The 25,109-nt window shown below is 41.3% G+C and overlaps 3 protein-coding genes across 10 annotated transcripts in view; 2 read left to right on the top strand and 1 right to left on the bottom strand.

Annotated features, from left to right (window-relative positions):
• Positions 1–6,097, bottom strand: part of ubr1 (ubiquitin protein ligase E3 component n-recognin 1) — a 42,359-nt gene extending 36,262 nt beyond the window's left edge. The window contains exons 1-4 of the mRNA XM_036954818.1: positions 5,762–6,097; positions 4,807–5,066; positions 4,206–4,284; positions 3,964–4,074 (exon numbers count right to left, since the gene is read on the bottom strand). Coding sequence (XP_036810713.1) covers positions 3,964–4,074; positions 4,206–4,284; positions 4,807–5,066; positions 5,762–5,806 — 495 coding nt within the window. The 5' untranslated portion in view covers positions 5,807–6,097. The remainder of the gene's footprint in view (positions 1–3,963; positions 4,075–4,205; positions 4,285–4,806; positions 5,067–5,761) is intronic.
• A 291-nt stretch (positions 6,098–6,388) lies between these two features.
• On the top strand, positions 6,389–13,776 carry LOC110497873 (ataxin-3). 5 transcript variants are annotated; one of them, XM_036954828.1, is made up of 11 exons: positions 6,389–6,494; positions 7,080–7,244; positions 7,345–7,389; positions 10,829–10,914; positions 11,048–11,114; positions 11,216–11,303; positions 11,403–11,538; positions 11,716–11,900; positions 12,085–12,241; positions 12,361–12,416; positions 12,523–13,776. In XM_036954828.1, the coding sequence occupies exons 2-11, from the start codon at positions 7,191–7,193 to the stop codon at positions 12,573–12,575; spliced, it is 927 nt and encodes a 308-aa protein (XP_036810723.1). In that variant the 5' UTR covers positions 6,389–6,494; positions 7,080–7,190; the 3' UTR covers positions 12,576–13,776. The 5 variants fall into 5 exon arrangements, with proteins under 5 accessions (XP_036810723.1, XP_021429992.2, XP_036810721.1 ...); XM_021574317.2 differs by having other exon boundaries at positions 6,481–6,569; positions 11,716–11,885; XM_036954826.1 differs by having other exon boundaries at positions 6,481–6,569.
• A 149-nt stretch (positions 13,777–13,925) lies between these two features.
• Positions 13,926–18,165, top strand: LOC110497872 (protein Z-dependent protease inhibitor-like). Of its 4 annotated transcripts, none has more exons than XM_036954825.1 (5): positions 13,926–14,055; positions 16,351–16,749; positions 17,226–17,502; positions 17,620–17,767; positions 17,886–18,165. In XM_036954825.1, exons 2-5 carry the CDS (start codon positions 16,368–16,370, stop codon positions 18,081–18,083), a joined length of 1,005 nt encoding a protein of 334 aa, XP_036810720.1. In that variant the 5' UTR covers positions 13,926–14,055; positions 16,351–16,367; the 3' UTR covers positions 18,084–18,165. The 4 variants fall into 4 exon arrangements, with proteins under 4 accessions (XP_036810720.1, XP_036810718.1, XP_021429991.2 ...); XM_036954823.1 differs by having other exon boundaries at positions 16,126–16,749; XM_021574316.2 differs by lacking the exon at positions 13,926–14,055 and having other exon boundaries at positions 15,875–16,749.
• The last annotated feature ends 6,944 nt before the right edge of the window (positions 18,166–25,109 follow it).

Below are 25,109 nucleotides of genomic sequence, written 5' to 3'. Positions count from 1 at the left end.
AAACTACCTGCCCTCCAGGACATCTACTGCACTCGATGTCACAATATGGCCAAAAAGATCATCAAGCACAGCAACCACCCGAGCCACTGCCTGTTCACTCCGCTATCATCCAGAAGACGAGGTCAGTACAGCTGCATCAAAGCTGGGACCCAGAGAATGAAAAACATCTTCCATCTTAAGGACATCAGACTTAAATAGCCATCACTAGTACAGAGAGGCTGCTGCCTAGGTACACAGACTTGAAATCATTGGTCACTTTAATAAATGGAACACTATAGTCACTGTAATAAATGTTTACATATCTTGCATCACTCATCTCATATGTACATACTGTATAATAACTTGGGTGGTTCGAACCCTGAATGCTGATTGGCTGACAGCCATGGTATAGCAGACCATATACCACGGGTATGACAAAACATTTATTTTATGGATCTAATTACGTTGTTAACCTGTTTTTAATAGCAATAAGTCACCTTGGGGATTTGTGGTATATGGCCAATATAACACGGCTAAGGGCTGTGTCCAGGCACTCCGCGATGCATCGTGCTAAGAACAGCCCTTAGCCGTGGTATATTGGCCAAATACCACATCCACTCGTGCCTTATTGCTTAATTCTATACTATCTACAGTATCTTAGTCTATGCCACTGACATTGCTCATCCATATATTCTTAATTCCATTCCTTTACTTAGATTTGTGTGTATTAGGCATTTGTTGTGAAATTGTTAGTTTTTACTTATTAGATATTGCTGCACTGTCGGAACTAGAAGCACAAGCATTTCACTAAACCTGCAATAACATCTGCTAAAAACAAGTATGTGCTCAATAAAATGTAATTTGATAAACAAGCTGGACAGGAGATACAAAAGTATTGGGACTAGGGCTGACCCCAATTAGTCGACTGGTCAATTGTTTGGTCATTAGCCTGTTGATCGACTGAGATTGTTTTAGTTGAGCAGCTCTCGTGAGGACCGCCACAGGAAAGGAAGACCCAGAGTTACCTCTGCTGCAGAGGATAAGTTCATTAGTTACCAGCCTCAGAAATTGCAGCCCAAATAAATGCTTCAGAGTTCAAGTAACAGACACATTAACATTAACTGTTCAGAGGAGACTGTGTATCAGGCCTTTATGGTCGAATTGCTGCAATGAAACCACTACTAAAAGGACACAAACATGAAGAAGAAACTTGCTTGGGCCAAGAAATACGAGCTATGGACATTAGACCGGTGGAAATATGTCCTTTGGTCTGATGAGTCCAAATTTGATGTTTGGTTACAACCGCTGTGTCTTTGTGAGACGCAAAGTAGGTGAACAGATGATCTCTGCATGTGTGGTTCCCAACATGAAGTATGGAGGAGGAGGTGTGATGGTGTGGGGCTGCTTTGCTGGTGACACTGTCTGTGATTATTTAGAATTCAAGACACACAACCAGCATGGCTATCACAGTATTCTGTAGCGATATGCCATCCCATCTGGTTTGCGCTTAGTGGGACTATCATTTGTTTTTTAACAGGACAATGACCCACCTCCAGGCTGTGTAAGGTACTATTTGATCAAGAAGGAGAGTGATGGTGCTGCATCAGATGACCTTGCCTCCACAATCACCCGACCTCAAACCAATTGAGATGGTTTGGGATGAGTTGGACCATAGCCAACAAGTGCTCACCTTATGCTGGAAAAGCATTCCAGGTGATGCTTGTTGAGAGAATGCCAAGAGTGTGCAAAGCTGTCAAAGGCAAAGGGTGGCTACTTTTAAGAATCTAAAATATATTTTGATTTGTTAAACACTTTTTTAGTTAGTACATGATTCCTTATGTGTTATTTCATAGTTTTGATATCTTCACTACTATTCTACAATGAAGAAAAAAAAAATACTAAGCAAAACACTTGAATGAGTAGGTGTCCAAACTTTTGACTGGTACTGTACATGGAAAAATGCATGTTTAAAAAATACACGCTTAAGAACAGACGACTCTCAGTCGGACTGCCCTAATTGGGACAGTGACATTTTCTGTTGTTTTGGCTCTGTACTCTAGCACTTTGGATTTGAAATGATACAAATGACTATGAGGGTAAAGTGCAGACCGTCAGCTTGAAGGGTATTTTCCATCCATATCGGGTGAACCGTTTAGAAATTACAGCACTTTTTGTACATAGTCCCCCCCATTTTAGGGAACCAAAATTATTGGGACAAATTCACTTGTGTATTAAAGTAGTCAAATGTTTAGTATTTGGTTCCATATTCCTAGCACTCTATGATTACATCAAGCCTGTGACTCGACAAACTTGTTGGATGCATTTGCTGTTTGTTTTGGTTGTGTTTCAGATTATTGTGAGCCTAATATAAATTAATGGTAAATAATGTAGTCATTTGAGTCACTTTTATTGTAAATAAGAATATAGTATGTTTTATGATGGTGAGAGGTTAGCATGTCTTGGGGGTATGATATTTGTGCTTCTGTAACTTTCCTAATTATTCATGATTCATTCAGGGCCATCCGTAATCCGACACTTGGCTGTGTGTTACATGTTAAGGCACTGACTTATATTTAAATTATAATAATGATTGAGCCTACTTATACAATCATATGCTTCCTAATCCATCTGCAGTCTATGGCTGCCTGAATAAATAATTCACTGAGGTTATTTAATAACTCAATAGTAAAATAAGAAATCGGAACTAATGTTATTCATTAAATTAATAAGTGCTGTGCTTATAGCACACTATATTATGTTAAAAATGAATGATGTTTCATATGTAGGTGTAATAATCATATCTATTATCATATGTGGAACAATGTTAGAAAATATTTGTTTCATTTGGTTTTGTATTCAGTTAGCACAGTATGTATTAATTCATATGATCTCATTTTAGAAGTGATGTTCTCTACCTTGACCCCCAAGAAGTCTCGAGGCTGTAATCACTGCCAAAGGTGCTTCAAGAAAGTACTTAGTAAAGGATCTGAATACTTATGTAAATGTAATATTTCAGTAATATTTGTTTTATTATTTGTTTTAGAACAAGCCCGTAACGTAACAAAATGTGGGAAAAAGTCAAGGGGTCTGAATACTTTCCAAATGCACTGTAAGACTACAATCAGAAGTGTACAGACTATCAAAAAGAACACAAACGTTATTCGACACATAGGCAAAATAACACATAGGTAGAGCTACAGTCAGTTTGTCTGTTTATCTATTCTAGACACCATGTCACACTACCATGTCAAAATAGGGGATGTAATCTATCACTAGACATTAGGTCTGAGAAATTACCCGCCTGAGAGCTTCCTTGTTTGAAACCCAGACAGTGTTGTGATGTGTCACTAAAAAGCAGCCTACAGGGCAGCGCACAGCCTACAAGAGGCACCTACTGTTTACGGAAAGAGGCAATGAGCCACATGGGCCTTCTGTGTTTGCTCACCGCTCCTGATCTTATCAGAGGAAGGCCCAGTCATCTCAACATACTGGGTAAGGAAAGCCAGACAACACCTGGGCTGGGCTGCATAAGTAATCAGTACTCAACCACTTTTGTTTCATGACTGTTCACCACACTGGTCAATGACTTGAATGCCCCTCCATTTAGGCCTATTTATAATTGTTTCTTATCAGCAAAAGCCATTCCACGTTGATATGGAAACATTGTTGATGGATGATAATTTAACATAAGTGGACCAAATTAAATAGAACGTCAGTAGACTGCCTTTATCTCATCCCCTTATTTTCCATAAGGCCGCTCTGCAACCACCCTCCCTCTGTCATTCCAGCACTAATTTGTTTTGTGATGGAGGCTGACCAAGTGTCATTTTCCCAGACACTTTCTTGTTGAAGGCCAAAAGTGCATTCTCCAACTCAAGACAGGAAAAGGAGCACACTGAGGTCATCAACACAGAATGGAAAAATAAAATGTGACCCCCCCCCCCCCCCCCCCCCCCTCTCTCTTCCGGCTGTTATGAAACGCACCGTTTCCATGGCAGTGGGAGCCCCTGGGTCGTGTTTGGAGCAGCAGGGCCCAGTCTTCCAGGCCTCCAGATCCCCACAGTCACAGAACCCCCCTCCTGATGAAGCGTGCATCTATAAAAATCACACAACATTGAGGATCAGTAATGGACACAGACAGCAGGTGAGATTTCACGAGATGTTATCAATACTTATGTTAAACACTAAAACCACCCCAAAAAAAAACTTTTTAAATGGGAACCTACTTTATAACGATGGCCCTTGTGCACACTGTCCTGGAAGCAGTCCATGCACAGTACGCATGTGGGATCTATCGCACAGTCCCTGTAATCAGGCCCACAGGAGGTTAGAGTCGTAATTTGATCACACACATCTCAACAGTTGGCTCGAAAGCACGCAGTCACACATTAAAATCTGATACAGAATTAACTTAACTATTAATTAGAGCCAGTTAGGCTAAGTACTGTAGTGTTGTAGTGTGTGAGGTGACCAAAAGGTAGGCCAATTAGGTAATAATAGAACTGCAGCTTTTGCAAATCAATTCTAAGTAACTATTTTGATATATTTACATAGATCTTTGAACCACATTACTAGTCGAGTTAAGAGGGGGAGAATTATTATTATTATTATTTTTTTTAATAACTCACCTTCTGAGCTTATATCTAATCGGGTTACTAAAAAGGTCATCACGTTCATATGGTCAACAGATTCTTCATATTTCTGTTTCTTGACAGAGAAACAGAAATATTTCTGTTTCTTACAACTACTGACTGAGTTGGTTCAGAAGTTATGAAACCTCTGTCTTAATGAGCATTGATTCATGACAATTAGTAAGCTGGTTCTGACCTGCAGGAGTAGACAGTCTCCCCCTCCTTGAAGACACGTCCACAAAGCTGTGAGGAGGCACTGCCCTGCTGGAGCTTCTCCAGGCCGGCCTGAGGGTCCTCCCCGAACAGGAAACACTCCAGTGGCTGCAGAAGACGGCTCTGCACCACTTCCTCCTCCTCTTGAGAGTTGGACTCCACCTCCAGGCAGTAGATCTGTGGCACCTGCTCCACCACGAAGCGGAGCATCTCTGCCCCGCAGTCCGCAGCATCCCGCCATCTCTGCAAGACATGAGAGGGAGAAGAGCAACATCTGGGTTAAATAAATACACACTAATCGAGAGCCTTCTTCTTGAATGATAAAAACATCTTTGTTATACAGTGTTCTGGCAAAAAGCATTAACCTAGCAAGCTCAAATTTAAAACTAAACACACACACACTTTTTTAAATAGGCAGTGTTTAGCCATAATTATGAATTTGTGGTTGTGGTAACTCGTGACGACAGAGGCGAGATGGTCATGGTTAGAAAGAATACAGCCCCCCCCCCACACACACACACTATATAAGCTAACGTTAGTCACAAATCCTGACAACCAAGAATATCCGATGCTGTGTGACAACGTAGCTAGCTAACTAACTAACTACCACCAAGAACATCTGAACTAACGTTAGCTGTGTGAACACAATTCATAATTAAAGTACCAGACATATCTTAACCAGATAGATAGATAGATAGAATGCCTACCAAAATAGTATTCTTGCAACATTAGCTAGCTAGCTAGCTACAGTAGCTAGTAAATGTTGCTAACGTTAGCAGGTTAGCAAACTTGAAAAGGGGTGCGTAGAAGAGCGTCCACCAAGTAAAACGGGAACTAACTCAAATATAGTGCAAAACCATATCATCAGTAAAATATAAGATAGATCAAGACAAAATACGCGTGTAATTTACAGAATTTACATTTTGAGCATACCATACCTTACTGAGCTCCAGTCCGTTTAACGATGTTTCACCTTCCGCCATATTCCATTTGCCGTAAAACTGTTGATGCTAGGGAGTGAGACTGTGGAGAGACGTTTTGGAGTTATTTTTGCGACTGTCATCGACCTCGCCTAGTCATGGCTAGAAGGGATTCAGCTTTTGTGAGATGTTACTTTTTGTAGCAGGTTAGGAGAATTAACGTAGCAGGGTGCTTCGGTTAAGGTTAGGGAAGGGGGTAGATTTAGCTAAAATGCAACACCATTCAACGTTTGACGTTAATTTGACAAACGTTGTATTCTTTCTAGCCGTGACTTCCTCGCCTCTGTCGTCACTACTTGCCACAAAGTCATACTTATGTCTAAACCACGCCTATTTAAAAAAAAAAAATGGTATTCTTAATATCAGATTTTAAACTTAACCTTAAATTAAGACCAAAAAGCAAATGTTGCTTTCATGAAATGTTACTATATATTTAGCCATTTTGACTGTGGTAACTAGTGACAACCCTTCACCTCTGAAACTTTGCTATGAAAATAAAGGCTAACTAGATATAATACACAGATTGTATTCATGAATCGAATTGTACACTAAGACGTTTATATTCTTGTTCATAGCTATCTGTATCACAAAACTCTAGCTAGCCAGTAAGGAAATTTGGCAAGTGTCAACAATAACAAACGAATACTGAGAGTTGATTGGCTGTTTCGTCCTGAACCCAGCAGGGTCGAAGGTAAGATCACATTCTTTGGTCAGAGTATGACGTTTAGTAGGACAATTAAACATGGAGTCCATCTTTCATGAGAAAGTAAGCTTGTCTGTTTTCTTTCGATTATTAAGTTCACCGAATGTGCATTCCGACCGTTTTCAAAATAACTACGTTTGTTATCTAGCTAAATTGCACCAATTTACAGCTGAAGTACATCGAGGGGTTTGCCTTCTTTCTAGCCAGCTTGTTAAATTATAGTTAGCTAACGTTAGTTAGTTGAATTATCTTTTTGTCCCAGTTTCCAACTTGTCTCAACTTTTACTAGAGCTGACTAGGGAACGTGATAACGTTAAACGTAAATTATCGAATTACAAAATGCGCCCTCGATGCTTTGAAATGCTATAAATGTGTGAATAAGCTAGCTAGCTACATGGCCTAATTATAGCTAGCTGTAGTTTGCGTTTCACTGGCGTAATTTCTGTCAATTAGCTGGCTAGTTAACGTTAGTTAATAAACTAGGTTACATATCTAGCTTCAGTAGCTGCTGTTGACACATTTTATAGCAGTCTGTGGTACAATTTTGATTTATGTATTCATTCTCATTTACAGCAAGAGGGCTCCCTGTGTGCTCAGCATTGCCTTAACAACCTTCTGCAAGGCGAGTATTTCACCCCCGTGGACCTGTCGTCCATCGCCCATCAACTGGATGAAGAGGAAAGGATGAGGATGGCGGAGGGTGGTATGGGTAGTGAGGAGTACAGAACCTTTTTACAGGTATGGGAGTGGTCTGGGCCCTGGGGTTTATGATAAATACAGTAGTTGTTTATTAGTAGATTTTAGAATGTTCATGCTCTTTATTTGTGTGTATTTGCAGCAGCCATCTGGTAACATGGATGACAGTGGTTTCTTTTCTATACAAGTGAGTAACAAAACGAACAATCATGTAGTATAAGATGAAATAATGTATTCAGATCCTCATGATTACACTGTGTATGTGTATACACAAACAATACCAGGCAAAAGTTTGGACACACCTACTCATTCCAGGGTTTTAGTTTATTTTTGATATTTTCCACATTGTAGAATAATAGTGAAGACATCAAAACTATGAAATAACCCACATGGAATTATGTAGTAACCAAAAAAGTGTTAAACAAATCAAAATATATTTGAGATTCTTCAAAGTAACTACCCTTTGCCTTGATGACAGCTTTGCACACTCTTGGCATTCTCTCAACCAGCTTCATGAGGTAGTCGCCTGGAATGTATTTCAATTAACAGGTGTGCCTTGTTAATTTGTGGAATCTCTTTCCTTCTTAATACGTTTGAGCCAATCACTTGTGTTGGGACAAGGTAGGGGTGGTATACAGAAGATATCCCTATTTGGTAAAAGACCAAGTCCATATTATGGCATGAAAAGCTCAAATAAGCAAAGAGAAACGACAGTCCATTACTTCAAGACAGTCAGTCAATCTGGAACATTTCAAGAAATGTCAAAGTTTCTTCAAGTGCACTCTTAAAAACAATCAAGCGCTATGATGAAACTGGCTCTCATGCAGACCGCCACAGGAAAGGAAGACCCAGAGTTACCTCTGCTGCAGAGGATAAGTTCATTAGTTACCAGCCTCAGAAATTGCAGCCCTTATAAATGCTTCAGAGTTCAAGTAACAGACACATCAACACTAACTGTTCAGAGGAGACTGCGTGAATCAGGCCTTCATGGTTGAATTGCTGCAAAGAAACCACCACTAAAGATGACCAATAAGAAGATACTTTTTTGGGACAAGAAACACAAGCAATGGACATTAGACTGGTGGAAATCTGTCCTGTGGTCTGATGTGATATTTTTGGTTCCAACCGCCGTGTCTTTGTGAGATGCAGAGTAGGCGAACGGATTATCTCCACATGTGTGGTTCCCACCATGAAGCATGGAGATGATGTGGGGGTGCTTTGCTGGTGACACTCTCAATGATTTATTTAGAATTCAAGACGCACTTAACCAGCGTGGCTACTACAGTATTCTGCAGCAATACGCCATCCCATCTGGTTCGGGCTTAGTGGGACTGTAATTTGTTTTTCAACAGGACAATCACCCAAAAGACACCTCCAGGCTGTGTAAGAGCTATTTGACCAAGAAGAAGAGTGGAGTGCTGCATCAGATGACCTGGCCTCCACAATCACTCAACCCAATTGAGATGAGTTGGACTGCAGATTGAAGGAAAAGCAGCCAAGAAGTGCTCAGCATATGTAGGAACTGCTTCAAGACTGTTGGAAAAGCCTTCCAGGTGAAGCTGGTTGAGAGAATTCCAAGAGTGTGCAAAGCTGTCAAGGTAAAGGGTGGCTACTTTGAAGAATCGAAAATACATTTTATATTAACACTTTTAAGCTTACTATATGATGCTATATGTGCTATTTCATAGTTGTCTAAACTAATATTCTACAATGTAGAAAATAATAAAAATAAAGAAAAAACCTTGAATGTGTAGGTGTCTAAACTTTTGACTGGTACTATATATACACACACACACACACACACAGTGGGGCAAAAAAGTATTTAGCCCGCCACCAATTGTGCAAGTTCTCCCACTTAAAAAGATGAGAGAGGCCTGTAATTTTCATCATAGGTACACTTCAACTATGACAGACAAAAAAGAGAGAAAAACATCCAGAAAATCACATTGTAGGATTTTTAATGAATTTATTTGCAAATTATGGTGGAAAATAAGTATTTGGTCAATAACAAAAGTTTATCTCAATACTTTGTTATATACCCTTTGTTGGCAATGACAGAGGTCAAATGTTTTCTGTAAGTCTTCACAAGGTTTTCACACACTGTTGCTGGTATTTTGGCCCATTCCTCCATGCAGATCTCCTCTAGAGCAGTGATGTTTTGGGGCTGTTGCTGGGCAACACAGACTTTCAACTCCCTCCAAAGATTTTCTATGGGGTTGAGATCTGGAGACTAGCTAGGCCACTCCAGGACCTTGAAATGCTTCTTATGAAGTCACTCCTTTGTTGCCCGGGCGGTGTGTTTGGGATCATTGTCATGCTGAAAGACCCAGCCTCGTTTCATCTTCAATGCCCTTGCTGATGGAAGGAGGTTTTCACTCATCCTTTACACGGATCAGTCGTCCTGGTCCCTTTGCAGAAAAACAGCCCCAAAGCATGATGTTTCCACCCCCATGCTTCACAGTAGGTATGGTGTTCTTTGGATGCAACTCAGCATTCTTTGTCCTCCAAACACGACGAGTTGAGTTTTTCCCAAAAAGTTATATTTTGGTTTCATCTGACCATATGACATTCTCCCAATCTTCTTCTGGATCATCCAAATGCTCTCTAGCAAACTTCCGACGGGCCTGGATGTGTACTGTCTTAAGCAGGGGGACACGTCTGGCACTGCAGGATTTGAGTCCCTGGCGGCGTAGTGTGTTACTGATGGTAGGCTTTGTTACTTTGGTCCCAGCTCACTGTTCTTGTGATCATTTTGACCCCACGGGGTGAGATCTTGCGTGGAGCCCCAGATCGAGGGAGATTATCAGTGGATCAGTATGTCTTCCATTTCCTAATAATTGCTCCCACAGTTGATTTCTTCAAACCAAGCTGCTTACCTATTGCAGATTCAGTCTTCCCAGCCTGGTGCAGGCCTACAATTTTGTTTCTGGTGTCCTTTGACAGCTCTTTGGTCTTGGCCATAGTGGAGTTTGGAGTGTGACTGTTTGATGTTGTGGACAGGTGTCTTTTATACTGATAACAAGTTCAAACAGGTGCCATATACTTCTTTTCCACCATAATTTGCAAATAAATTCATTACAATTCCTACAATGTGATTTTCTGGAGAAAAAAAAATCTCATTTTGTCAGTCATAGTTGAAGTGTACCTATGAGGGAAATTACAGGCCTCTCTCATATTTTTAAGTGGGAGAACTTGCACAATTGTCATCTGAGGGGGATAAGGTGTTGTCATGCCTTCACGGCTGTCTTGGTGTTTTATGGACCATGATAGTTTGTTGGTGATGTGGACATCAAGGAACTTGAAATTCTTGACCCGCTCCACTACAGCCCGTCTGTGACTGGGTGCGTGTTCGGTCCTCCTTTTCCTGTAATCCACAATCAGCTCCTTTGTCTTGCTCACGTTGAGGGAGAGGTTGTTGACCTGGTACCAAACTGCCAGGTCTCTGTGATCTCCTCCCAATGAACACTGTGAGGGGGGTGTCATAGTAATTGGGGTAGTGAGGGATGGGAAGAAAAAAAAAAAATATATATATATATATATTAACTGTTACAAAATAAATAGATTACAATATGTCAAGATTACCTCTTGATGACACTGACAACTTTATTATGTGGTCTCACCATCAGGTTATCAGCAATGCATTATCAGTGTGGGGTTTGGAGCTGATCCTCTTCAACAGCCGAGAATACCAGAGCCTTATGATAAACCCAATGTAAGAACCCTGTGGATGTGCTACAAATCATAAACTTTGTATGAAGTTATTTGTTTTCTATCTTGAAATTTCACTTTTCACACATTTTTCATATGGTCTATCAAATTTGAAATAATGTTATTTTCTGTTTCAGAAATGAAAAGGCATTCATATGCAACTACAAGGAGCACTGGTTTACAATACGAAAACTTGGGCAACAGGTATAAGTTGAGATTTTACTATGTATAATTGATTTCCCTTCAGACATTTTGGGCCGGTTGATATAGCCAGCTGATTTAACCTGATTTATTTGTCATTGCAGTGGTTTAATTTGAATTCATTGTTGACTGGACCAGAGCTGATATCAGACACATACCTAGCCCTCTTCCTTGCACAGTTACAACAAGAAGGTAAAACAACCTGATATGTTCATATTTTTTTGTGTTTACATTTTTGTGCTCTTGATTTATCAAAGTTAGCTAGTTGGTCAAAGGCCTGTCTTCTTGCAGGGTATTCCATATTTGTGATCCGAGGAAATCTCCCGGAGTGTGATGCAGAGCAGATTCTGGGGATCATGAAGGTGCAGCAGCAACAGAGACCCAAGCTGATTGGAGAGGACGAGGCTCAGTCGAGTAGTGGCATGGGGTAAGAGGAAGAGGCCTCCAGAGTGACAGTAGTTTTCGCCAAACCACAAATTACCACCATTCCCTCATACTGTCAGATTCATGCAGCATCTTGAACTTTAACCTCTAGAGTCATTAGTTGGTAAGGGGAGAGAATTAACCCCTTTGAGACACTGACAATGCTTTTCACCCTGAGCAGCAGGTCATCAGGGCAGGGTAGTGTGCTGGAGGCAGGCCCTGGTGTGGTAGAGGGGGTGGTGGATGAGGATGAGGAGGAGCTGAGGAAGGCCCTGGCCCTGAGTAGACAGGGAATGGAGGTGGAGGATGAAGAGGCTGATCTTCGCAGGGCCATACAGCTCAGCATGCAGGGTAAGGCTTTATTGGGTAAGCAACCGTAAATAAAATCACACACGCACACAACCGCTTTGATACATATCCTGGTTTAGACCTGTATATATAAACAGACCGCTAACAAAATCATTATGCAATTTGCACAATGTATGGCAATATGATAAAAGTATCCCAAAACTAACACTAAAATGAGTAATTTGTCTATGTGTCTGTCTAGGGGCAGTAGTGAGCAATACGTCAATACCAAAAGGGGGACTTGTTGCTAAAACGACATCGTCCGGCCAAGCACCAGGGAGTACTACAGGAGGAGCACCTCTGAGTGAGAAACTCTCAGCTGAAGAACTGCGACGGAGGAGACAAGCCTACTTTGACAGGTAAGTGCTACACCATCTGGAATATTTATTATTCTGTGGGTGTTCGTGTGTGTGTGTGGTTACAAAAAAATAACCAGACTAGACAATGCTAACCTGTAGATCCACTGTTTACCATACAGACAGTCCCAACAGCTGGCTCAGCCCACTTCACCTCAACAACCAACAGAAAGCACAGGTAAGGGGGAAATGAGCTCATACAGTAATACTTGCATTGCTGAATAATAATAATAATAGGTTGAGACTTAAACTCCGAGCATCCTCCCTTCCCTCACATTTTCCAGGACCCGGGAAGAGTGGCACAGAGGAAGATGCACAAGCCAAACGCAGCCAGTGAGGTGGAGGGTGCTCCAGCAAAAGCCTACGTTGACTACTACCTGCCTCGACTGGTACCTCCTTCATGGGGCAGCCTCACCCCCTCCTCTAACCCTTCCCATAAGCGAACGTATAGCCGGCCAGAAGGCTGGCACACCTCCCTTGGCTAGTTCGCTGACAGGTTGTAGAGAAGAGAATAACAACAGAGAATAAAGAAAAGGTGCTAGTCTACTCTAACAGACTTGAACCTGAGGCTGGGAAGAGCGACGATAAAGAATTAAAATGCAGTTATTCCAAGTCTGTGATGGCTTTTCTACCACGGCGCCTTGTATTTCTAATTTGTGGTTTGATTTTTTTATTCCTACGCTTGTTGTTTTCCGCTGGGAGGGGTCTTAATGGAGCCTACCGTGCCGAGGTGTGTTTGGTGGGTGGATGGGCAAAATGGTGAGGTGTGTTACGAGAGAGGAAACCAATAATTACCTAGGACAATCCTCTAGCCTTCAGTATGGGAGTGCTACATGGGACCACTAGTTCAGTAGAGGTTTGGTAGAGACCATGATAGTCTCTTGCCTTCTTTCACTTGGGTCTTGTAAGTGGTCACCCCCCCCCCCAAAATCATAAAATAATAGATTTATATCCAGTAGTGAGGTGAATTCCGTTTTAGCTGTATTACTGCATCTTCTAAAGAAACATATATAAGCAGCATTTTAAAGGGCTGATCCGACTTGCCCTAGCTAGTTAATTAACCACCACCCTGGTTTAAACTCCTTAGTCATATGTTTTTGTAATTGTTATTTTGTCTTTTGAAGTAGTATAGACACACGCTATTTTAATACAGTGATAACATGATCAATGCTGTTTACAATTATCGTATTTACGTGGAATTTTCCGGTTTGGATACGCTAATCCAAAGCATGTATTACACATCCCATGTAGAGTTTGAGCTGTGCTCAGTTGACTTCTCTGGAAATTCCATGATTTCATTCCCTTTTTCTTTAAATTGTTCTTGTTTTATTTGAGAGCAAAGTTTGAACTAGAGTTGCGGTGCCACAATGCTTTTAGTTTTTTTAATGATTGCATCCATTTCACTTCTTGATATTCTTCAATAGGCACTAAACAATCATATGTTTGTTATACTCCACATCACCATTTTATTACATCACTCTCTTTCATTTGCTGTATCTAAAAGTTTTCTTTCCAGGAATAAAATATTTGCTCCTACTGAAATCTTCTGGAATCTTGCATCATTGATCTATGGCTGAATTGTTGAATTACATCCTTGTCCTAATTTAAGTTGAATCATTTCCACCTTTCAAAGTGGGTACATCAATTGTCAGTACCAAATTTGCTTTCATTTGGAAAGAAACTAAAATAAGACTACCAGTTTGAGTAAACCTAACCCATGGTTAATAGATAACCCTGAAGGCACACTCGCACTTTGTCTCCCCAAATAGTAGATGGAGGGTTTTGACAAAATACCTTTCTGATACCCAGGCTGAAAGGTAGGTCTGTTTTTGAGATGTATGCAACTATTTGTAAGAATATATGTATATACAGTGTTGCTTTTATTGTTGTTGTGATAATCTTATTTGCGAGTTGTGATGTTGAAGCCCCCTAAATTGCTAACAAAATTAGCTGACATTCGTTCTGAAATTACTAAATATACGTTTTCCCATTCTGTCTTAAGTGTAGTTTTTATTTGAGCTCTGATGCAATGCATTGATAAGTCATTGATCACCAAACAAATATCTTGCCATTTGTCTAGAAGACATGTAAACATGACATACTGTGAAGTCCAAAAGTATTTGAACAGTGACACGTGTTGTTTTGGCTCTGTACTCCAGCACTTTGGATTTGAAATGAATTTGAGGTTAAACTGCAGACTGTTCATTTCAGGATATTTGTCTGTATTGGGTGGGTAGCACTTTTTTATTTTATTTTTTACATTGTCCCCCCATTTTAGGGAACAAAAAGTGTTTGGACAAATTCACTTATGTATAAAAGTAGTCAAAAGTGAAGTATTTGGTCTCATATTCCTAGCACGTAATGACTACATCAAGATTGTGACTCTACATACTTGTTGGGTGCATTTGCATTTTGTTTTGGTCGTGTTTCAGATTATTTTGTGCTCAATGGAAATGAATGGTAAATAATGTATTGTGTCATTTTATGTGTCTATTTTATTGTAAATAAGAATAGAATATGTTTCTGAACACCTAATTGTGAATAATGATGGATGAGAAAGTTAGGCACAAAGATCATACACCCAAGTCATGCTATCCTCTAACCATTATCAATAATGGGATGTTAGAATTTTGGGGGTGGGTTATGAAAATAATGCTTCTGTCACTCAATGTTATTCACAATTCATTCATGATTATCTGTAATCAAGGTAGCGTCCACATTAAAGTACAAGTGTTTATAAACATATTCTATTATGGAAGTGACTCAAATGACACAATACATTAGGGGAGAGTGGGGTAAGTTGAGACACCCTTGTTTCTAAGAAACCATGTACAAAATTATAGGAAGAGGTCGTTTTATGGAATCTGTGGAAGAAAGCAAGTTAGGTAAAAAAAAAGTTAGGCTGTTCAAATACATTTCATGGTGCTGGTACCTAAATCAAATTAGATCATTTTAAGATTGTTCTATATGTCAGTTGGGGTTTCTATAAGGTTCAATATAAGGTCCTAAACCTAAGATGAAAGTGCATCCTTCAAGCTGTGTGGGCTAATATAGTCCAAATGTTTGCCTTGGGGTAAGTTGAGCCAAGGGCTATGTGGTAAGTTGAAGTGATTTCTTCCCAGGCCTAATTTAAGGCATTATCACTGGGATACAACAGGGCCTGGTCTATATTAGAAGTGTGTACTTTTTAAAAAGTATTTGTTAGGTGTTAAGCCTGTGTTAAAAGATGCTTAAATGATTAAAAGACACAAAGTGATTCTGATTGTGTTGAATTGTGTTTGGGAAATAAAGATAGACATAATTAGTTCATAATTAGTTCTGTACGGAAATGTGTAGGTGGCTGAATTTACCATATATTGTGCCAAGAGACTACTTTTTTTGGACAAGCTATGTTTTCAAAATGAATGTTTACATAAATTCTGATTATGTCAAGGGATACACAACATCCTGAAATATATGTAGATATTTGTTATGAAGAATACTATATTTACCTTGATGGAGTGTTGTTGAATGTAAAAAATGGTTCAGTTTACCCCACTCACCCCTATTTACCATTAATTTCTATTGGGCACAAAATAATCTGAAACACAACCAAAACAAACTGCAAATGCATCCAACAAGTATGTAGAGTCACAATCTTGATGTAGTCATTGCGTACTAGGAATATGAGACCGAATTCTAAACTTTTTACTACTTTAATGCACAAATAAGTGAATTTGTTCAAATATGTTTTGTTCCCTAAAATGGGGTGACTATGTACAAAAGTGCTGTAGTTTCTAAATGGTTCATTCATATAACATAAACGTCAATGTGCTGGAGTACAGAGCAAAACCAAAAACATTTCACTGTCAAAATTATTTTGGACCTCACTATAAATACTATTGCAGATTGTGATCACATAACTCATCAAATTACTATGATGATGAAGGTGGGACTCCTTTTCCTCCTGACCCATGTCTGGTCCCTCATCCCCGTCTACCAAACTCAAGAGCAGAGCCCCAACATCACAGACCTGACCTTCAAGAACATGGACTTTGCCATGACTCTCTACAGGAAGATTGCTGGTTACCATGATAATAACATATTTTTCTCACCCCTGAGCATATCCACAGCTTTTGCCACCCTCTCCATGGCAGCACAGGGTCCCACACGAGACCAAATACTGAAGGGGCTCAACCTAGCCCACCTAGATCGGGACAAGCAACCAGACATCATTCCAGAACTCTTCCAACAACTCCAAGGGAACATCACACAAGATGAATCATTGAAACTGGACCAGAGCACCACCTTCTTTGTTTGCCTAAAGTTTGAGGTAGAGAGTGACTACAGTGACCAGATCAAGAAATTCTTCAACGCTGATATCAACAGTGTGGACTTTGCAAATACAAAAGCTAGCGTTGCCATGATCAATGACTACATAATGAGAAAGACTGAAAACAGAGTCAAGGAGATGGTGTCTGACTTGGATCCACTTACCCAACTTATGCTCATCAACACCATTTTCTTTCGGGGTGAGCAGCTATGTCATGCATTCTCTGATTTAAACACTTAAAAAACGTTACATTTAACTTGTTTACATTTAGTTTTCACTTGTGTCTACCATGATTGCATCCCATCAGTATATCTTATTTCAAGATGTTGTGTTTTACATTTCACTTTCAAAATGGAATTGTATTGCCTAAAATGCAACAATAACACTTCCCACTGGGAAAAAACTGGTGGAGTCAACGTTGTTTCCATGTCATTTCAACAACAAAAAAATGCAATATAATGACATTGAATCAATGTGGAAAACTGTTTGGATTTACAAAAAGGCCTTTTTTTACCTAATCTATTGGCATTGTGACATTTTTTTGTTGATTTCATGTTAAATTCACATTAGTTGACACCTCAACCAAATGTAAATCAAAAATAGACATTGAACTGACGTCTGTGCCCAGTGGGTTTTGCTTTCCAATAAATATGCTTTGTCATATTTGGAATTTAGGTGAATGGCAGATGCCCTTCAATCCCAATCACACAGAAATTCAACGCTTCTATATTGACAACTACAATATTGTCCAGGTGCCTATGATGTTAAGAATGGAGGATAAGTTCTACACAATGGACGACTTTCCCCTTAATGCCAAGGTGCTGAAGCTGCCGTACCGAGATGGTGTTTCAATGCTTATCCTGCTACCCAACAAAGGCCTGGATTATACCACAATAGATGATGAGATCACAGCTGAAAGATTCCTCAACTGGATTAAAAATCTGAAAGAAAGGTAAATAGAAAGCGTCAAGTGTATTTTGTGGTGAAACATTGCAAAATTCCATAGGTTTTCTAAGTGTTTCATATTGAATACGTTCTCCTATGTATGAAAGTTCTTTGTTTTTTAAAGGAAACTAGAAGTTCAACTGCCCAAGTTCAAGATGGAGCAATCATACGCCATGCACAACATCCTACCAGATTTGGGTATATCCAGTATCTTCCATGACACCGCTAACCTCACTAAATTGAGCAAAGACCCAGGCCTGAAGGTGTCAGAGGTCAGTTCTTGGATTAACAGGCCAAACTTGATTTAACCAATTGAGAAATGTGCAACTTTATTACTCACTGTGGATAAATAACAAATAACATATTGTTGCAATGATAATGTGGTTCCAGGTGTTGCACAAGGCAGTGATCGAGGTGGATGAGAGAGGCACCACTGCAGCCGCTGCCACAGAAAGCGGCATTATTGGATACGCCTTACCCTCTTCCTTCATCGTCAACCGACCCTTCTTATTTTTTATCTACCATGAGGCCACTAACAGCTTGTTGTTCATGGGCCGAGTGACTGACCCCACCAAAAACGGAGTCTAATGAGCACAGTGCATTTGGTGCCCGGAGAGGTGTTGTACATGTAATATATTTCATTTGTATGTATTAAAGGTGAACAGATATTCATTTAACTGGTTTGGTGATCTTCCTAATACAGACTAACAATAACATGAACATTTCAATCCTGAATCCATGAATCACACATTGTCCTAGAAATTAAGCAAATCTGACCAACATTCCATCAAGAACCTCTGCTCAAGCTGAGTGGTTACCAATGACTGTATATGACCCTGGTGGTTCCTAACAATGTTTTTCAAACCACGTGATCACAATGTGGGGTGGCAGGAAACTTATTACAGACTACCTGGCTGGCTGTACTGTTGAGCCTTGCAGTCGGTGGAGGAAATCAAGCTGGACAGAGTAGTTATTTGCTCTGACTCGTGCAGTTATGATGAGTCTGCAGTCCTTTAGCTCTTGTAGCAGACAAGACCTGCTGTATGAGGCACTACAAACCAATGGCTGGGTGAGACAGATGGGTATAAAGATGAGGATTAGTTGGGTCCCAGCCCATGTGGGGGTGGAGGGGAACAGATGATGTTCTGGCTAAACAGGCCATTAGCAGTTAGGAGGTGGACGTTGAAGTTTCAATGAGGCAAACGGCCTGATATGGACGGTGGTGGTGCAAAGACGGCAGGAGCAGTGGGATAGAGACATTAAGGGCATGCATCTCTTCCCTGCCTGGTCTCATAAACTAGACGTAACATAGTCAAACGTAAATCCGAGACACTCAAATTAAAATGAAATGTTACATTTGGAATGGGTACATGAGACAGAAGGTCACCTAACGTGAACGTCTAGCAACCCAAAGGTTGCGTGTTCGAATCTAATCACAGACAACTTTAGCAATTTAGCTAATTTGCAACTTTGCAATTACTTACTACTTGTTAGCTAACACTTCCCTTAACGCTAACCTTAAAACCTTTTAACCTAACTCCTAATCTTAACCCTTAACCACAGCTAACATCAACCACCAAGCTAATGTTAGCGTTAGCCATAAGCTAACATTAGCAACAACAAATTGGAATTTGTACCATATCATATGTTTTGCAAATGTCTAACATATTGTACCAACTGCAATTCGTAACGTATCATACGAATTGTAATTCGTACAATATCATACAAATTGGATGATGGACATCCACAAACTAATACATACCATACGAAACGTAATATATCATACTGATTGGAGTGTCCCGGATTTATGTTTACTATGTTACGTCTACCCCTGAGTCCAGGTTGCATCTCCAAATACAGAGAAAAGTCTGGGATGGGAGGAAGACAGCACAAGACAGAAGAGAGGAGGACACCTTTACTAGACTTAGGGTGGCACACAGATGGCTGAAAAAGTAATTACATCTCAATCAATCAATCAAATGTATTTATAAAACCCTTTTTACATAAGCAGATGTCACAAAGTGCTTATACAGAAACTCAGCCTAAAAACCCAAACAGCAAGAAATGCCGATATAGAAGCACGGTGGCTAGGAATAACTCCCTAGAAAACCAGACTCTGAGGGGTGGCCAGTCCTCTCTGGCTGTGCTGGGTGGAGATTAGAAGAGTGCATGGTCATTAAGGCCAGATCGTTCTTCAAGATGTTCAAACGTTCATAGACGACCAGCAGGGTCAAATAATAATCACAGTGGTTGTAAAGGGTGCAACAAGTCAGCACCTCAGGAGTAAATGTCGGTTTGTTTTTCATAGCCGAGTGTTCAGAGGTCGAGACAGCAGTTGCGGTAGAGAGAGAGAGCAGGAGAGGGTTGAAAACATCAGGTCCAGGACAAGGTAGCACGTCCAGTAAACAGGACAGGGTTCCATAGCCGCAGGCAGAACAGTTGAAACTGGAGCAGAAGCACGACAAGGTAGCACGTCTGATGAACAGGTCAGTGTTCCATAGCCACAGGCAAAACAGAAGAAACTAGAGCAGTAGCACGTCCAGGTGGACTGATGACGGGGACATCCAAGAGTCATCAGGCCAGGTAGTCCTGAAGCATGGTCCAAGGACTCAGGTCCTCCGGGAGGGGAGAGAAGGAGAGAGAGAGATTAAATAATTAGAGGGAGCACACTGAAGTTCACACAGGACACCAGGTAAGACCGGAGAATTTCACCAGATATAACAGACTGACCCTAACCCCCGGCACATAAACTTTTGCAGCATAGATACTGTAAGCTGAGACAGGGGGGGGGGGGTTGTCGAGGGACACTGTGGCCCTGTCTGACGATACCCCCGGACAGGACCAACCAGGCAGGATATAACCCCAAGTGCAAAACCACTTCAGTGACTCAACCAAGTAGAGTATAGTGACAAAAGCCTGGCATCAAGTGACTCACCTCTCCTAGGGACAGTCCCCCTAATAGGCAGAAAATCCAGTGAAGAGAGGGGAGACAGCAAGGGAGATTTGTTACTCCAGTGCCCTGCCTCCAGCTCTTTGCTTAAAAAGTCTAGGGACAATAAGAAGATCTTGCGAACGTGTAGGTATGTACGGCAGGACCAAATTGGATAGGCTGCTAGGATCTTGACTAGAACCCCAAAATTCGATCATATGGCAGTGCGCGCTAACCAAGGTTGCCAGGTGCACGGTGTTTCCTCCGACACATTGGTGTGGCTGGCTTCCGGGTTGGATGTGTGCTGTGTTAAGAAGCAGTGCGGCTTGGGGTTGTGTATCGGAGGACGCATGACTTTCAACCTTCGTCTCTCCCGAGCCCGTACGGGAGTTGTAGCGATGAGACAAGATAGTAGCTACTAACAATTGGATACCACGAAATTGGGGAGAAAAAAGGGGTAAAATTCTAAAAAATGTAAAAATTTAAATTAAAAAAAATGCATGCTCTATCTCCTGGCCGAAGTCAGCCAAACAGGGGATCCATGTGAAGGGCAGCTGGAAAGCAGTTGAGCTGGACCCCAGTCTCTTCTCTGTAGAGGGCATGGGGGGACTGGTCTGTTTTGAGGAGCTGACAAGCTACAGACTGATAGATTCTGCCAAGGAAGAAGCTAAAGGAGAAAAAGACCAAAAGAAGAGAGAAGAAAGCTAAGAAAAGAAAAGCAAGCAAGTGAGATGGATGGAGGGAAACGGGAAGAGGTATGTAAGGGAGGTAGTGATAAAAATGAAACGTCTGAAAAACCAGCTGAGAGGAAGAAGAATAAGAAGAAAACAGCCCAACAAAATGACCCAACCACACAGGATGACCTCTCTAAGGACAGTGAAGTGAAGAGGTGAGTAACAAGGTCCAAAACCTTGGAAATGGTTCAGAGAAAGTTGTCAAGGAGGAAGAAGCCCCTGAAGAAACTGTCACAAAATGCTGTTATGTGTCCTGAGGATGCTCAGCCACAATCAAACAATCCAAAGACTGATGGCAAACAGCGGAAAAATAGAGTTGTGGAAAAGCAGATCATCCCAGAGTCCCAGATAGAACATGAGCAACAGACAGAGTTACCCCCTCAATGCAAAGTGGCTAAACTCTCCAAAAAGAAAGCAAAGAATTGGACCAATGCGGCGCGCTCTAGTTCTGACCAAAACGCAGATGTGGCAGCGTGGAAGGATCTGTTTGTCTCTGATCAAGTGTTGAAGGCACTGAGCAGTCTAGGATTTGGATCACCGACGGCCATTCAAGCTCTGGCATTGCCACCTGCTATCGGAGACCATATGGACATTGTTGGGGCCGCCAAGAAGGGGTAGTGGTAAGACACGGTCTTTCACCATCCCCATGATCCTGATAATGTGATCTTCCTGTCTGGGTTGGCGCCCCCCCCTTGGGTTGTGCCGTGGCGGAGATCTTTGTGGGTTATACTCGGCCTTGTCTCAGGATGGTAAGTTGGTGGTTGAAGATATCCCTCTAGTGGTGTGGGGGCTGTGCTTTGGCAAAGTGGGTGGGTTTATATCCTGCATGGTTGGCCCTGTCTGGGGATACCATTGGATGGGGCCACAGTGTCTCCTGACCCCAGTATTTATGCTGCAGTAGTTTATATCGGGGGGCTAGGGTCAGTTTGTTATATCTGGAGTACTTCTCCTGTCTTACCCGGTGTCCTGTGTGAATTTAAGTATGCTCTCTCTAATTCTCTCTTTCTTTCTCTCTCTCGGAGGACCTGAGCCCTAGGACCACCTGGCATGATGACTCCTTTCTGTCCCCAGTCCACCTGGCCGTGCTGCTGCTCCAGTTTCAACTGTTCTGCCTGCGGCTATGGAATCCTGACCTGTTCACCGGACGTGCTACCTGTCCCAGACCTGCTGTTTTCAACTCTCTAGAGACAGCAGGAGTGGTAGAGATACTCTTAATGATCGGCTATGAAAAGCCAACTGACATTTACTCCTGAGGTGCTGACTTGCTGCACCCTCAACAACCACTGTGATTATTATTATTTGACCATGCTGGTCATTTATGAACATTTGAACATCTTGGCCATGTTCTGTTATAATCTCCACCCGTCACAGCCAAAAGAGGACTGGCCACCCCTCATAGCCTGGTTCCTCTCTAGGTTTCTTCCTAGGTTTTGGTCTTTCTAGGTAGTTTTTCCTAGCAACCGTGCTGAATGGAAGATTCGATATAGGCCGATAGTTTTTTATATTTTCTGGGTCAAGGTTTGGATTTTTCAAGAGAGGCTTTATTACTACCACTTTTAGTGAGTTTGGTACACATCCGGTGGATAGAGGGCCATTTATTATGTTCAACATAGGAGGGCTAAGAACAGGAAGCAGCTCTTTCAGTAGTTTAGTTGGAATAGGGTCCAGTATGCAGCTTGAAGGTTTAGGGGCCATGATTATTTTCATCATTGTGTCAAGAGATACAGTGCCTTGCGAAAGTATTCGGCCCCCTTGAACTTTGCGACCTTTTACCACATTTCAGGCTTCAAACATAAAAATATAAAACTGTATTTTTTTGTGAAGAATCAACAACAAGTGGGACACAATCATGAAGTGGAATGACATTTATTAGATATTTCAAACTTTTTTAACAAATCAAAAACTAAAAAATTGGGCGTGCAAAATTATTCAGCCCCTTTACTTTCAGTGCAGCAAACTCTCTCCAGAAGTTCAGTGAGGATCTCTGAATGATCCAATGTTGACCTAAATGACTAATGATGATAAATACAATCCACCTGTGTGTAATCAAGTCTCCGTATAAATGCACCTGCACTGTGATAGTCTCAGAGGTCCGTTAAAAGCGCAGAGAGCATCATGAAGAACAAGGAACACACCAGGCAGTTCCGAGATACTGTTGTGAAGAAGTTTAAAGCCGGATTTGGATACAAAAAGATTTCCCAAGCTTTAAACATCCCAAGGAGCACTGTGCAAGCGATAATATTGACATGGAAGGAGTATCAGACCACTGCAATTCTACCAAGACCTGGCCGTCCCTCTAAACTTTCAGCACATACAAGGAGAAGACTGATCAGAGATGCAGCCAAGAGGCCCATGATCACTCTGGATGAACTGCGGAGATCTACAGCTGAGGTGGGAGACTCTGTCCATAGGACAACAATCAGTCGTATATTGCACAAATCTGGCCTTTATGGAAGAGTGGCAAGAAGAAAGCCATTTCTTAAAGATATCCATAAAAAGTGTCGGTTAAAGTTTGCCACAAGCCACCTGGGAGACACACCAAACATGTGGAAGAAGGTGCTCTGGTCAGATGAAACCAAAATTGAACTTTTTGGCAACAATGCAAAACGTTATGTTTGGCGTAAAAGCAACACACCATCCCCACTGTCAAACATGGTGGTGGCAGCATCATGGTTTGGGCCTGCTTTTCTTCAGCAGGGACAGGGAAGATGGTTACAATTGATGGGAAGATGGATGGAGCCAAATACAGGACCATTCTGGAAGAAAACCTGATGGAGTCTGCAAAAGACCTGAGACTGGGACGGAGATTTGTCTTCCAACAAGACAATGATCCAAAACATAAAGCAAAATCTACAATGGAATGGTTCAAAAATAAACATATCCAGGTGTTAGAATGGCCAAGTCAAAGTCCAGACCTGAATCCAATCGAGAATCTGTGGAAAGAACTGAAAACTGCTGTTCACAAATGCTCTCCATCCAACCTCACTGAGCTCGAGCTGTTTTGCAAGGAGGAATGGGAAAAAATGTCAGTCTCTCGATGTGCAAAACTGATAGAGACATACCCCAAGCGACTTACAGCTGTAATCGCAGCAAAAGGTGGCGCTACAAAGTATTAACTTAAGGGGGCTGAATAATTTTGCACGCCCAATTTTTCAGTTTTTGATTTGTTAAAAAAGTTTGAAATATCCAATAAATGTCGTTCCACTTCATGATTGTGTCCCACTTGTTGTTGATTCTTCACAAAAAAATACAGTTTTATATCTTCATGTTTGAAGCCTGAAATGTGGCAAAAGGTCGCAAAGTTCAAGGGGGCCGAATACTTTCGCAAGGCACTGTATAGTACTAAAACACTTGAGTGTCTCCCTTGATCCTAGGTCCTGGCAGAGTTGTGCAGACTCAGGACAACTGAGCTTTGGAGGAATACGCAGATTTAAAGGAGAGTCCGTAATTTGCTTTCTAGTGATCGTGATCTTTTCCTCAAAGTTCATTAATTTATTACTGCTGAAGTGAAAGCCATCCTCTCTTGGGGAATGCTGCTTTTTATTTAGCTTTGCGACAGTATCAAAAATACATTTTGTATTGTTCTTATCCTCCTCAATTAAGTTAATTAAGATGATCGAGCAGCAGTGAGGTCTCTTCGATACTGCACGGTACTGTCTTTCCAAGCTGGTCGGAAGACTTCCAGTTTGGTGTGGCACCATTTCCATTCCAATTTTCTGGAAGCTTGCTTCAGAGCTCGGGTATTTTCTGTATACCAGGGAGCTAGTTTCTTATGACAAATGTTTTCAGTTTTTAGGGGTGCAACTGCAACTAGGGTATTGTGTAAGGTTAAATTGAGTTCTTCAAATTTCCTTGGGTAGGCAGAGGGAGTCTGGAAGGGCATCAAGGAATCTTTGGGTTGTCTGAGAATTTATAGCACGACTTTTGATGCTCCTTGGTTGGGGTCTGAGC

This window comes from Oncorhynchus mykiss, chromosome 19 (assembly GCF_013265735.2).
Source record: "Oncorhynchus mykiss isolate Arlee chromosome 19, USDA_OmykA_1.1, whole genome shotgun sequence".
Taxonomy (NCBI): Eukaryota; Metazoa; Chordata; class Actinopteri; order Salmoniformes; family Salmonidae; genus Oncorhynchus; species Oncorhynchus mykiss.
The sequence above is the reverse complement of the archived record's forward strand: the minus strand, read 5'-3'. Positions and strand labels throughout refer to the sequence as shown.